This window comes from Macrosteles quadrilineatus, unplaced genomic scaffold (assembly GCF_028750875.1).
Source record: "Macrosteles quadrilineatus isolate MER2022 unplaced genomic scaffold, UCM_ALF_1.0 Scaffold_5__1_contigs__length_97177068, whole genome shotgun sequence".
NCBI lineage: Eukaryota > Metazoa > Arthropoda > Insecta > Hemiptera > Cicadellidae > Macrosteles > Macrosteles quadrilineatus.
This window is the reverse complement of record NW_026542598.1, coordinates 21,836,590-21,852,719: the sequence shown is the minus strand read 5'-3', so window position 1 is coordinate 21,852,719 and position 16,130 is coordinate 21,836,590. Positions and strand designations below refer to the sequence as shown.

At 32.5% G+C, this 16,130-nt stretch overlaps 1 protein-coding gene across 2 annotated transcripts in view; it reads right to left on the bottom strand.

Moving 5' to 3' along the window:
• LOC128995955 (neuropilin and tolloid-like protein 2) overlaps nucleotides 1–16,130 on the bottom strand; it is a 106,865-nt gene that overhangs the window by 6,887 nt on the left and 83,848 nt on the right. For both annotated transcript variants that reach the window (XM_054421030.1, XM_054421031.1), the window contains exons 3-5: nucleotides 5,450–5,644; nucleotides 4,086–4,343; nucleotides 2,052–2,215 (exon numbers count right to left, since the gene is read on the bottom strand). In XM_054421030.1, coding sequence (XP_054277005.1) covers nucleotides 2,052–2,215; nucleotides 4,086–4,343; nucleotides 5,450–5,644 — 617 coding nt within the window. The remainder of the gene's footprint in view (nucleotides 1–2,051; nucleotides 2,216–4,085; nucleotides 4,344–5,449; nucleotides 5,645–16,130) is intronic.

The window sequence follows — 16,130 nt, the reverse complement described above, 5'->3', positions numbered from 1 at the left end:
CACTTCATAGAAACATAAACACACAATAAAACTGTGGAGATAGGGTACACAATAACCACTAAGCACTCCAAGCACTTTTTATTGTTTTGTTAACAATACTAAAATAATACTTCCATACCATTATATGTTCACTGACTGTATAAAATCATATTTTAAAATCCTTTTGAAAATAGGCAATTTTTTTACTATAGTTTTTGTTTGGAACAAATCTGGTACTATGACCGTAATTGGTTCTGAAGTTATGTATTCCTAAAATAATTTAACAGTTATCATAATCATGTTTGGTTATAATAATTGGATGTAAGTCAAACAATTTGTTTCTATGGCCTTTTGTGAACCACGTGATACTAAAAAATTTCAAAAGTTTCCTGCATGCAAAAACAATAATTACCAATTTCTATAACCGCCAGTCACACAATGCTGTTTTTAAGTTTATAATTATGAAATATATTGCAAATTTCAATTAGTTTTTTTATATTTTTGTAAAATAATTTTATAACAATATTTTTTTTCTAAATTTGTTAACTCAGTTTATTATTGAAAACCACTTAAAAACTAATTAACGATGTGTGTTTAGGACGGGTTAACTTTAACCCTCAAGGTAATGTGTTATCTTTGTAGCTCCAAACTTACACTGCAGCATCCCACAAGTATGCGTCTCCTTAAACTTTAAGAGTCTGTTGCACAAACTGCTTCGAAACTATACTAAATATTAATAATGCTGTAAGCTATGAAATAAAACCTTACGACTTGAAGACTACGATTACATTTCTTATTTTTTATACTAAGGAATTGTGTGATTTGTCTACCTCAAGAAAACTATCGTTTAGTTTGACCTTGGGTTAGTTTATCCCGATAATATATCTATCAATTTTTCTAATTTAGAACTTACAAAAAAATTGCCTCTAAATGACAGTTTATCTTGAAGAATTGTTGATTACTAAGAATTTAAGACTCATAACGGGGATGTGATATAAAATTAAGCTATCTTAAAATAGTTATTGTGAGGAATGTTCAACAATCCACCACGATCTAGATGTGCGAAACAGTCTCAATTACGTTGAGATGTGGAATTCTATCATCAAACATTTTGAAAAAATATAAACTATTCTATTGTGGGCAAATTAGAAGGAATTTAGTTTTTTTAAGTGTTTTGAAAGTTGAATAACAACAGAAAAGGCTACACGTGATCCATCCCATTTAAAGTATAGCCATATTGTGTATCATGGTTGCTGGGCTTTCAATGTGTTGGCCATATACAGCTGATCTCAGTCAGTAACAATGCAACACAAATAATCTCAAACTCCATTTTTCACCTTCACGCACATCTTAACTATGATTGTGTTATTCATATTGGAGCAATGTTAAATTTTAAACATTGTCTGTTAGTAATAAACACTTGTTGCTTAACACTTATTACTGAGTGTGCATCATAAATTCAGATGGAGATGCAACCATGTTTAAACTTAGTTACGCGTGTTTGGTTGATTTAGTCTTCAGTGAATCGGGTAATATGCCGGATTGAGGGAAAATGTTATTTTACTAACCAAGACCAGTTTTTTTTTTTATTTTTTAGATTCGTTTATAGATCACTGTTAAGGCCCAATCAATATATAATCAATATTCAACTTTTATTATATACTATACAAACACAAAGAAGAAATTAGAAACATATGTTATCAAGCACCAAAAAAACTACTACAAAGATTACAATATAAATAAAGACCTGAAATGAAGTGAGTGAATTTCTTGAGTTATTTTCAATTATTACTTTCAAACAAAACTTTATTTATTATTTACATTTAAACAAAACTTCATTTTTATCAACTTATCAAAAACAAGCACAATAATCAAATTCAGTTAAGTCGAAAATGTGATATATGGTTTTACATAAAAATAAACTAATGCCACACCATTTGGATGGAGTTTTCATCTAAATGTTTGATCACGTATTGCTTTTGCCTAATCATCATGTATTGTAGCTGTAAAGCTATTGCCAATACTTCACCATACTTTTTACCCAACTTCCCAGTATCTCAAGATTCACTTACATTCCAGCCCGGCTTGACGCTGATGATGAACATGCAGTCAAGCTTCTCATTGTACATCTGGTGCTGAACCAAGGTTTCGTTGCTGATATCAGTCTTGTTCACCCAACCTTCCGAGCCGTTCTTGAAGAACAAGCAGGGCTCCATCTTATGCATGCTTTGGTCCGCTGCAAAACATCAAAGAACACATTAATGACGATAAAACTGGTATTTCACGACTAAAAACTTAGTTCAAAAATAAGAAGGGCGAGGCAAATGACATAAAAATTATCACACAGTTCACTCTGGATAGTTATCTCTGGATTCCTCATAGGACAAAATAGAAGTTCTTACCTCCGTCTTTGGACAAAACTTCCTGAAACAATTAAAAACATTCAAAATTCTAATTTTTTTGCTACATTAGCAGCATTTTCAATGATTGAAACAATTCAAAACATCAAAATATAATATAATTGGAAACTAAAATTATACAAAGCAAAACCAACGTACATGTTGTAAGTTTGAGTTGTTGGTTGTAAGTTGTTGAGTTTGATGTTGAGTTATATATTTTATCTCAATGTTTTGACGTAAAAGAAATCCTTTGATAATTTTTCAACAAAACTAGGGTTTTTTCTGATAAGGATATCCCTACAGGTGGAGGAATAGCTATTTACATTACAAGTGTAGTAAGAGCGTTTTTACATCACGCAAGTGAATGTTGTGCAACGAGCGGAAGCGAGTTGCATAAATCACCTAAGTGATGAAAAACACGCTCTTGCGTAACGTGTAACTTAAGCACTCAATGTTATTTAAATGGGTTTCATTACCTCACCGAGTGAGTTTTTTTCAACTTTACATCACTCGAGAAGTAAGGAAGTTGTATACATCACGCTTGTGATTGGGAAGTTTAACATGGCGGGTTAGGTAAAAGAGTTTAATTCATTTTTTTTTCTTGATTTGACCAAATTAAATTACGGTTTAAACAATTTTCTATTTGTGGTCTAACTGAAACCAAAAACTCTTACAGACGTCTGACGCTATATTCATTAGACTTTTTTATGTCTTTACTTTCTATGGTGCTAGGTTCTAGTCCGCAACTGTTTTACACATTACTTCAGGCTAGTCCTAGAGGGTCACGGCATTATCATAATTTCATAATCATTGGATCGGCGGGATTTGAAACCGGGACCCCGGGCTCAAAGCTCTACCACTAGACCAGCTCGCTCATCTACCCATTAGTTTAGAGGTGATCAAATTAGTATATGTTTTATCCAATAAGTTTCAATAAATGAGGATAGTTGATACGATGGATTTTATTGAAAGGAATAATAAAAATATTGCATTGGCAATTAATTGATATCATTTTAATACATTTATATCGAGTATTGCCTTACGATTTTAAAAGTTTAAATACATTTCTAGGTAATGTTGAGGGCAGGGAGAGACCATGATTGTTATCCGCTGGTCTGAGCATCACGTAGCCCTTGTTACTTAGATAACTTGTCCAATTACTAGAATTTCTTCAACTCTGGATCCTCTGTAACCCTTCTTTTGACGTCATGTATCTCAAATATAATGAGAATAGGATTCTTATCGAAAAATAAAAATGTGCTTCTACTTATAAAAGACAATCGCACAGGATTTATCAAATAATGTAGATACTGTTATCAACTTCTAATTAGATATTTGGTAAATTTAAGGATCATCATCAAAACAATATGTAACATTAGCTGAAACACTTGGACTAATTTCAATAAACATTCTACCTCTTATGAAACTGTATACTACCAGCCTTTAAGATGTTATAAAATAATAATGATATTTTCATATGCATTCAAAATGTAACATCTTCTGTGCAGCATTGTAAGGGTATGAGTTAATTAAGGTGTATGAATACACTCAGCACATCAATTATTGTTATAAAATTCAGTGTGAGAAGTTGAGTTCAATCCTTGGCTTGAGGGTTTTGAAAAGCTTTGCAAATTTTTGTTTAATAAATTTATTATATAATTCCTTCTAAAAATACTCTTTACTAAATGAAACGTTAAAAACACTCACTTATAGGTTTGTCTATGAAGGTGTAGACTGCCTTGAAGCCCGAGTACTCTATGCTGTCGTCCGACACGAACCGCAGCCACAAGTATCGGTCGGAGCTGGTGATCATGTCGGGGAACGTATTCCCGCAGTAGGAGCCTATCAGGTAGCTGTAGCCGTGGAGGCCGTCACGAACCTCGAGAGAGTCAAACTTGCAGTCGGGGTCTGACTCCATCATGAACTGGTCACGGAAGTCCATCCTGATGATCTTTCCTTCTGGAGCTGAGGACATAACAAGTAAAACACTTAATTAAGTGTCTACCTGACACTTTGGCATATTTTAATTAGCCTTGCTCTTGAATAGGACCAAGTCATAAAACATCCCCGGTGTAACCCAATGAAACATAACGCAAGAAGAGCCTTGGAGTCCACTTGTACTGTATAGGATCTTTGATGTACTCCAGTCATATGAAATAAACAGGAATTAGACGTATGTTGTACATGTCTTCGATATATGGTACAAGGCGCAACTCTTGAACACGAAACCACTTTTGGTACCCTTTTGGAGTTTATTCAGTAGACGTTGTCCATCTTTATGTACATGTAGGACATCTATAAAATGAAGTACACTGTATAATATAGTTATGAACCCCTCATAGAATAATAATGTACTATTCGAATAAATATTTGTGTATTCGAGGGAAATAAGTAATTGTCAAAGGACTCTAAAGTGGCTCAACTAAACTACGATTATTTCAAATCTGAAACTGACCCCAATGTTAACGTAGGAATGTCTGTTTTGGTAGTCTAAATTGACATTTAACCAAATTTCATAAAAGACCATGCTATTCTAAAAAAACAACAGATTTTGTCTACTAATGTATATTCCAGAAAACATGCTTGCATGTAGAGCAACACGTATAATATCACAGTTAACTATTTTTTTTTAATTTTATTCTTAACCATCTCATGATATAACTGAAGCCAAGGAATTTAATTTCATGTATGCTTTTTTCCGAATCTAATCAGCAGTGCATTCATACAAAAATTGTTTTTCTCAAATATACTATGCTAGATATTCCAGAAGTTAAAATCATGAATATACGTACAAACTATGTAGCAGTCTTTAGACCATAATTTCATGGCCAGTGTATTTTTAATACAAGAACCTACAATCTGTATCCGTATCATATAGCAAAGGTGTTTTCATAAGTACGTTACACTAAACCACCTTACGCATAGCATTTAAAGTATCCATCAATCTTTAACAGAAACTTCACCTTTTAAACGTTACCTCAAATAAGATTGATCTGAGAACTATATCCCTGAACAAATGGACCATGATAATTTATACTACGCATCTTCCATGCCTAATCATCGTACTGTACCTTCAATGATCTTTAGGCAGTCTATCTTGCTGGGGTAGTTGTCAGGGTAGTTAGGGGAGTAGAACTCCATAAGACTTGGATATCCAACGGAGAACTTCCAGCAGGGGTTGGTGGGATCTTCCACCTCGTCTACCTCCTCCCCATCACCAGCTTGTCTCCTCACCAGTGACGTCATGGCAGTGTGCTTGGAGTTACCTGGAAACCCACCAAGACTTAAGTAAATCATAAAAGAACAATTTTTACTTAGACGTATTGTCCAAGTTAGTAATAAAATCCCAATTAAAAAATGTAATTAACATTAAGTTAGCGCTACTAAAACAATCATCCTAAGGTACTGTGTTACTGTACCAAGAAGTAGCCAATTTCTTATTCAAACAGAGCTAACAATATGTCACTCACAGAGTGTGCTATCGTCAAAACTCAATTTACTCTTTTAGTTTTTGATGATATGATATACCCTATAATCTGACTTGAAAAGTGCAAGAGTATTTATAAGCTTGTGTTTTAGCCCAAGGATATTGACACGTTTGTGAATTAGTCCACACGGAAAACTGTAATTTAGAGCAGCGGACTTTGTAATGGGCTTAATTCTAATAGGCCAATAATTATATTTTAAAACAGGATTTATCTTATACATGGGATAGGAATATAATTCTATCAATAGTCAAGGTGATACTTGGTGATACGCCGTTTACTTTTTGGAGAAACACAATTTAACCATAGTTTATTACATTTTTTGGGTATTATGGCAACTATTATAAATTTTAATAATTTTAATATTTATTACAGTTTTTAAATATTCAATACGTGATTGAAATTATTTTGATTTAGCTGTGAAATATGGTACATTTAATAAATATTTGTTAGTAAGGAGTATTAAATCGTCAAATGAATATTTTTTCATGGCAATTCAATCTGACATTAAATCTGCTTTATAAAGAGTATGTTAAACTTTCATCTGCAGTTTTAGAATAAAATTTATTGATAGTTGAATTGAGCTACTGACAGAGAGTGCCAGTAATCGATGTTCTTTTGTTATATTCACAAACTGTTACACACAACTAAACTATAAATCATACTGTAAATTTTAGCGTCACGTAAACAATATGAGGTGTCTTAAAAAAGGGAGTTAAGATTCACAGTGGCACACGGGACACACGGGTTTACTATCGTCCTTTGATTAAAATGGCTTCAGCTAACCGATATAGATGGGATTCTCACTCTAGTATTCACAACTAAAGTCTAGAACTATTTGTATAATAGCACTCAACTTAATTACCATTGAAGACAACGTAAGAGCAAAACTAAACGCAACACTTAAACTGGCAGAAGCTTTAGATCCTTTTCAGTACAATAAGATAGTTGAGAACAGCTGATGCTCAGCTGTTTATAGTAGACTGATTGGCGTATTGCCAGGTCTGCCAACAATGACACAATAAAGAGCGCAGATCCACAGACAGTTGGACAGGCAACTGGCACGGTTGCTATAGTAGAGATTGATGTGAACCACTCTAGTTTTGACCAGCATTGGCAATAGTGTTTTGAATGTAGTTTGAACGAAATTAATATATTAGCCGACTGTAGTTCGGAACAAATCAAGCAATTAGTAAAACAAACAAAACTAAATTTTTAGGTCTAACAATAGATCAAAATCTAAACTGGAACTCCCATGTACAAGAATTAATTGCTAAAATATCTTCAGGTGTCTTTGCCCTTAGTAGATTGCAGTATTTCTGTGAAACTGAAACCTTAAAACTAGTTTATTTTTCATATATACATTCAATAATATCGTATGGCATCTCCTTATATGGTTGTACAAGCTTAAATAACAAGTATACAATTCTGAAATATAAAAAAAGCGGTGAGGCGTATATTGAAACTTCCACGAAAAACACATGTAAAAGAATATTTTATTTCACTTAAAATAATACAGTCTATGGGATGCATATATATCAAACTATCATCCACTTCAAGGAAAGGGAACATACTCTAAAACCATTAGGAAGTACTCATGAATATAATACTAGAAATAGGAACAATATTGCAATACCCATACATAATTTGGAACTATTTAAAAATAAACCTAATTATGCAGGAGCATTATTTTTTTCCAAATTACCATTAACCTTAAGACAAGAGCCGAATCCAAGAATATTAAAAAAGAAACTTAAAGATTTTATAACCACTAAAGCATTGTATAATATACAAGAATTTCTTGACCCAGAGTTTAATTCAAAACCTTCTGGGACTTGAAGGGCTTTTGGATGTTTGGAATATTTTACTGCTTTCTTATTTTATTTACTATTGTTGTTTGTTTTGTTGAAAATCTCTATTGTAATAGTATAAATAGCCTTCTTTTTATAGTAAAAATTGTAGAAATAAGTTAAAAAACTGTTTAAGTTATAATAAAGAAGCACTTTTCGACACTGTTCAATGTACTGTAAATATGTACTAAAAGAATAAAGATTGTTTGAAATGAAATGAAATAGTTGAGTAGTTTTGATGAATCTTGATCTTGTTTAGCTGTACAATTTATTAATCTAAAAATAACAAATATACGTATGTTTTTGATCGTTAAGTATACATCTATATAAATAAATGTTTTACTATTCAAAAAGTATATCACGTTATATTCCAATGGTATAAAATACAACGAATACAATAATATAAAATGATTGTTATTCCACTAGGCCAACTGAACGTAAAATCTGCCATTTCTCTGTTGAGGCATCAATAAGTTTGTCGTTTCACGGAATTGAGCTCAGTCTGCTATTACAGCAAGGTTCTTATTTATTTATTATTATTAGTTATTTTTTTCAGTAAATGTACTCGTTTCACAAAGTATAGATACAGGGTGAGGCAATGAAAGCGCCCCAATTTATAAATAGTACTAACTCAATAATATTCGCCCTATATATATAAATAACACATCAAAACAGAGCATATCTTTTGCCATTTTAACTAAAAAAGTCATTTTTCCATTTATTGAAAGCAAAATCCAGTGACGTCCTTGTCCTACTTGACATTCCTTTTTAGTCAATTGAAAACTCCATCAAATACTCCTCCAGCATTTCTTCAGGAATCACTGAAGTTTTTTGACAATTCTTAGCTTCGGTTCAAGTAGCTTATCAGAATAACCCCCCCCCCCCCAAAAAAAAAAGATCCAGCTTTACGCTTTCAACAACAAAAACTTCCTGGCAAATCTTTTTATACTTCGAGTTACTGCTACACCTTCAACTTTTGCTGGTGTGCAAAGGGTTTTGCGGTACTCACCGATTATTTTTAAGTTTTAAGCTGTTATTCTAAATAACTTTACCAGGTTCACCATTTTCCAATCTGGAAACACTTAAAATTAAAAAATTAAAAAAAATGTTCTAAATAATTAAATTATCTATTGTCTCTTTAAATTTGGTTTTGCTTTGGGAATTATAGCATGGCGGAAGCATAATCTTAGTGCATTTCCTTGTTGTAACAGGAATTCTTTTAAGCATTTCACGATGCTCTAAAATTAAACGTAAAATTTTGTATTCCTAGAAAAACTTTTAAACACATATCCATTTATAAATTAACTATTTCCTATCCAGTTAATTTTAATGTCTAATAAATTTAAATTGTAAGGGTGAAAAGGTTTCACAAACAATTTTGCTGCTTATCAAAGCCGGAGGTTAACCATGTAAACACGGTCGGGAAACGAATGTAAGGCGAGTTATCTTGGGCCCATTTTTCACATTATGCGGCAACAATGGCGGATCGCAGGCCTGGAGGGACTTCCACGTATCCCGCCCAAATATTTTACCAACACGTAAAACAACCTGGCCCTGAGGGGTTGTATGGGAACTTTGATGTACGACATTCCATTTACGTTCCATTCTCAGGGCGTTAATAATACATTTACACATTCTCCTGGTCATGGAGGGTTACATATATTGGTAAAATAGCAATTTTTTAAATGCCTCAATGCCCTGAATGTCTTAATGTCTTAATAATCGCTTATACTGTTTTTATGTTTGTAATTAATAATTTGTTATTTGTTAAAATTATTGTTTACACTATTTATAAATCGTAATGGACAACATGCCATTAACAGATTTTAATGAGATCAGGATATTGATCAGTAATTATTGAGTGTTAATTGAGCAATAAAAACAGATAAAAATACTTTGATTTCAGATTATCAGATATTTTATTGTACTTTTCAATTGCTGGATACTTGTGACTTTCACTAACGTAAATGGTAATTAATCTTGTTTATAACAGACTCTGTACTAATGTTTAATACCAATGTTATACTAATGCTAATTTTTAGAAATATTAAGGTTTAAACGATCATTGTTGGTAATTGTAAGTGTGTCTTGTTCAAAAGATTATAAAATTTTTTTAAATGTTCATAATAATTAAAAACACAAGATTATGCCTTTATTACAGCAAATAAGCGTAAGATTTGTTATTGAATGACATATGTGAAACTTGTGGGTTATTAACCCCTGCTGACATTTAAATAGTACCAGGTAAATGCCCCACCAATATAAATCTGCTGTAACATTTTTATAACACAAAACATCGTCAAATAAGCCTCTGTTAAAGTTACCTACTGTAATCATTTACATCCAAAATGACATATTAGTTGGCTTTATTAGGATTGGCCTTGTTATTTTTAAGTTTACAAGAATTTTATCATTTGATCGTACTGACTCGGTATTGAGATTTATGAGGGAGTGGCAAAATATGAATTACCTATTTAACATGAACGAGATTATGTTAAAAGAACTGGAATACTGGTTGTTATAATAAATATTACATAGTTTCCATCTAATAATGGTGGTACTCTATTTCATATCAAATATCTAGTAATTCAATTCCTGTCATCAGGTGACTTTTTGGAATTTACAGACCGTATCGGTTAATTCAACTAAAATTGATAAACAGCTTTAAAACAAACTATTATGAAGGGGCATTCAAACAAATCCACACTTCATCTATGAATCTCTTCTGAGATCTTCTCTGAAATCTTCTCTTATCTTTTCTGAGATAATGTAATAAACATATTTTATCCGAAACAAAATTTAAAATTAGATTAGCAGCCTTAGATATTAGTCTCCTCTGTTCAAAGAGCATAGGCAAAGTTTAGGAACATTGTATGAATGACGGTTAAAAGAAAAATTGTGATCTTATGACAATTTCATTATGCAAGTCCACAATGAATGTTTTGATTGGTGTAAACAAAATAACACTATTTCCTTAGTTAGTTAAAACTTAACCTTTCTTAACCAGCATTTGTGTTGTTATTACACTGCGGTTATTCGTAATAAGCTACGGAATTCAAGGGTACAAGAGTAGAAAGTAGTAATCTTACCATTACTTACCACACTCTCTACGTGCGTTGGATAACAGTCTAGACTAGATCTCTCTAAGGTGTGTTTAGAAAACAATACAATCATTCTGTATACACAATTCAATACATCTTATATTTATTTCTTACAAAGTATTGTATAATCAATGGAATTCTTTAGGACCAAATAGGCTAGGGTTGTTTTAGTATGTAGTCCAAAACGTATCATTAAATGGCTTAGATAACAGTGCAACTTTACCAATGATTGGGAATTCTTAAAATATATAATTGGTTGTTGACTTTCAATGTTTGGGTTTGATTCATTTACGTACTAGCATACAAAAAATATAAACAATTTATATCAACCTATTTTGTACATTATTGTTTTTACTATCAAACTACCACATTCCAGATATAATTGTTTAGTTTTTTTCCTAAGACGTAAGAGCCCGGAATTGTGACCTCAGGGACTGAAGTCCCGCGCTCTAGCCACTAGACCAGCTCACTCCACGGATAATTGGTTTTAAAAATATCGTAAATATTCTAAACACTTTTACGTTAACATAGTTAACGATGTGTCCCAGAAGCTCTCCATATTCGAATGGAACAACTATGGTATGGATATGCAAATGCAAAATTGAAAATTGAAGAAACACATACCCAACCTAATTTAACCTGTAATAATACAGTGTAATGTGAGAAGAGATGGAAAATAAAGCAGTAAATACAGTGGGTTTGTGCCCCTTGGGAATTTAGAAACGGAAATAGCGTACCTGGTTTTGTTAAGATGAATTTTATTTCGTTTCCATTTTAACCCTCTTACTTATTACACACATCTCCCTTTTCCACTTTCTAAAGTTATTTTCTCTATATTGCTGACTCTTTTCTAACTATTGCTGATGCGTTTCAATAATGTGTCTATAAAATCATATTTACTTCTTAAAATTCACTGATATCCAGTTCATTCAGTTAGAGTTCTAACCTTTAAACCTAAAGGCCGATGGTTCGATCCCAACTGGGGTCGATCTAACAGCAAGTCTACTTTAGATATTATGAAGACTGAGGGGGTTTGACCTTAAAAAATGCCTACTGTAAATAGATACAAGAATACAGTACCGTATATATGTGTAGATGATGAATTTCAGAACTAGAACTAGAAATTTGAGTGCAGGTTAAGTACTTTTTGTGTGACATTAGTATGTTTATATATGTTAATATAAATTTATATTACATTCCCTTGTTCACGCATATGCGTCCTATTTACTCGGTACGCTATGTATAGATTCCTTTTGTAAGGGAAAACAGACGTAAAACTCAACAAACACAATCGTTGTAAAATTGTAATTCCTTCCTGTATCGATTTTGATTTATTTACTTTTATAACCTACAAGAAGATTACAAAAAGCGAATCATTATTAAACCTCAATATGTATGAGATTATTGGGGTTTGCATCCCTTTTCTATCTCACGAAAACATAACTAAGCTAAGTAGAATTTAGCCATGATAATATTTTATAAAATATAATATTAACAATCATACTATATACTTCATCGATTTCGTATTAGTCTCTTGGTAAAAAAATAGGAAACATTAATGTAAATAGAGCACACACATAGTTAGAATTTGTTTGTTTTTTTCACACGACACATAGTAAGACATTTCACTGAAAAGGGAGAGCAAGTATTCGCTGACGTCACCCTCAGCCAGTGGGGAGGTCACGTCAGAATTAGTCCTCTCAAAATAGGCCAGAATTAATGAGACCCACAGGTGGGAATGCCAAAACGGTAAAAATTTCTTCTTTTCAACAGCCGACTACAAACAGGGCTCTTGTCTTTGCATCGGTCCTGGGTTTGTTATGAAAGTTTTGATCTCTTTCCCTTATAGCGGGCTCTTTTCTCTACGATTCTCAGATGTGTAGTGGGTTTAGTGTTTTATTCATGATTTGGTCTTTTAGGGCATAATATTCGTTGTTTAATTTATTGTTCAGCCAAGTAAGGTAACATTTGTTTTTAATTACAGTTTCTATTAAGATGTATTGCAGTCATGGCCTTATTTCTCAATACCAAAGTATCAAAAAAGCTCCCTTTAAATAACCAAAACGTGGAATTCACTATGACATTATATGTTTGTGTTAATCTAAGCTAATGGAATTTTTATGGGTTTTGTTATGAAAGGTACAAATTATAGTCTATTAACGTTGATCTTTGGTTCTACTGCAACAATTATATTGAAATGTAAATAGCAATAATTGGCATGTGGGTTTGAAAGTGGATTTGGGTTCCGATTTGGATCAAACCAGATCTTCCACTCGTCTATCGATACCACTACTCTCGTGAAACTGCCTAGTGCAATTGGTATTTTGTATTATCTAACAGAGCTACAAAATGTAAAATTTTCCATAGCCAATTTACTAAGCCTTTTTTTACTTTGCTTCACAAGAAGGATACAATTTTGTATTTTTTGGTAATGGATACATATGATTACTAAATCTTTGTAATGTTCGCGATTTGGGGACACAGTGTATTGTGAAGTTAAAGGCAGCGATGTTGTGGGTCAGCGTCCCAGTACCACTACTTTATGTTAATCAGTTCTGATCATTCTTGTGCTGAATCAGCTCACCCCTTGCATCGATTGAAACATTTCAAGTGCAGGCATATGAGACTCAAGACCACTGCAAATATGCAAGAATAAATTATATTGTGAACCTCTGAAAAAATATTAGAGATTGATGTAGATTCAAAGACTTTTTAAAATATTGTCAAGTGTCTAAGCATTAAAATGGCAAATTAGAGGTTAGCAGAGACCACTGGCCTCATTAAAAATATTAGTATTTTTACTTTTGGTTTAGTGATTAAAATATAGATGATTTTTTAGTTTGTATTCTCAAAACATTTTTTTTGACCTAGTTGTTTAGGCCTATCAACAAATGTTTGTTTGACAAAAAATAATGCTTGATACATCTTTATTTGAACCAAAAAGGGAAATTAAAAATTCCTTAACTCTCATTACTTAGAGGTACCTACAACAAGGAAACGATAAATAATAAAACATATTTATATATCGTTATAATTGAACAGATTTAATAGCGTGTTTGAATAAATGACGCTGAAATCCAAAGGGAACATCACAGGTAAGAATGTTACCGGTTTGAACTACAACAATTTTAAGAGTTAAGGGACAAGGGTTGGTGGTTGCGGTTACGCCGCCACTACGGACTGCCCGACATCTTTTAACAGGATTAAAGGGAGATTGCCCCTGCTGTGACCCGGTTATTAATTTCACTAGTTTGCCCTTTGCCTTTCTGATTCGTCTGAAATTGCTTCTCTACGAAGGTTCCAGACCACTGCTGTTAATGAGTTGTTGAGTTTTGAAGGAAATATCTTAGACAAAGTAGTCAAGAAGATAAGAAATCACTAATGTTGTAGTGTGATTTGTGAATGTATATACGTGTAGGGTAATGTAGAAAGAGAACAACTATCGTCTGGAGGCCAATGTATAAAAGTTCAAAAATAAAAAAAATGAATTTTTGCATAAATAAATACAGTTCTTAGGAGTTTTCCTCTTAAAATACTTGAAAAATAATATTTTACACATTTTTCTTTTACCACACTTAACATTTGAAATATAAAAGTTGAAATGTAAGTGCTCCCTTTGTGCAAGCTCTTGAAAGAGTAAAAACGTTCCAAACTCAACTGTAAATAGGGTTTATTCCAAAGTAACTCTCCTTATCAGAGGTTTGTTTCACTTTTATTTCGTAAAAAACACCAAAATAAATAAAAATCCTATTATATCCATAAAATCTAGATTACATCTAACCCAGGATAGTTTGCAACATACTTTTTTCTTGAAATAAGTTACCACAGTGTCTGACAATTTCTCGCTGATATTAAACATGTCAGTAAATCATATATTTCAGTACGTTAGCTTGGCTGATACAATACACATTGTGTCAGTTCGTTTTAATAAATGAGTAATTAAATCATACATTTGTTAAAACAATGAGTGAATTTATTATGAGTTTACAATTCAATATTTAGACGAGAATAATAAGATTCAAATAGTGCTTTGGAGTGTAATATTATGGTTTAATTTTATATCGTATTCTCTAAGTATGACATACTTGCAACTAAGGTAAATTTTATTTTCGGAGGTTGGCAGCCATAAATGACCAATTGCCAGTTGACAGCTGATCAGCCACTCTGGCTTGGTTCCAGCTTCACATGTCATTCGACTTGTCTTTCCCTCCAAAATAGATTAGATTTAACAAAAACTCCAGTCGTCAATCGGCTCTAGTGTTACATTTAACATAAACTTGGCTTAGTAAACTCAGGCGTATCTTTGTTGAAAAGTTTGATACCAGTCAAGTGTAGCATTCAATTATGAGAACGATTTTAAATATATTTTGAAGTTAAAACCCCTAACCTGCTGTTATTTAGGTAAATAAGCTTTTAATCTAGATGTGTGCTTGTTCAACATTTTGAAAGACCAGCTAAAGCGTTGCCATCATATCATTCATTCGACACTCTTCCTATTATCAACCTCGCCCCATCCCAAAATATGAGCCCAGAGGTAACGGCGTGTTGAAAATCTAAACAAATTTTCATAAAACTACAAGGGTTATTTCAGGTATATGTTCGTATTAGAATAGTTTATCAAAAATTGAATAGTTAAATAAAGTACCTATTTTTCTGTATAAAATATTACGTCTGTAGTTAATTACTAGCTGTGTGCCTGTTCTACGCACGGGGATCTTATAGTAGTCGGTTGAAATCTTCTTATATTAAGATTAAGAACAGCAATTAGTTTGCACATTTGCAGATATGCTGGCAAAACTATTATACAGGGTGTTTTTTTAAAAACTTGCATCTTTATTTATGTAAAAACCGCAATAGATAGAAATATGCAGTTTGCGGGAATCATCTATTGACGTAGGGGGACCAATTGTTTTGAATTCAACGTTACATTCACATTCCCCCCCTTTCCCCCCTGCCACCAACTTATTTTTTTTAAATAGCAAGGTACCCCTTGTGACATATCAAATAAAAGAGCATAAAAAAAGAAAATGTTTGATGAAAAAAAATTGAAAATCGGTTCATAAATTTGTGAGATATTCCCCCCCTTACCCCCCCCCCCCCCGGAACTTAATTTTTTTTAATAGCAAAGTACCCCTTGTGACATATCAAATGAAAGAGCATGAAAAAAGAAAATTTTTGGTGAAAAAAAAATTTAAAATCGGCTCATGAATTTGTGAGATAATCACCCCCCTTTTCCCCTACCCATAACTTGTTTTTTAATAGCAAGGTACCCGCCCTTGTGAACTATCAAATGAAAAATAAATTTCGCCAAAATTT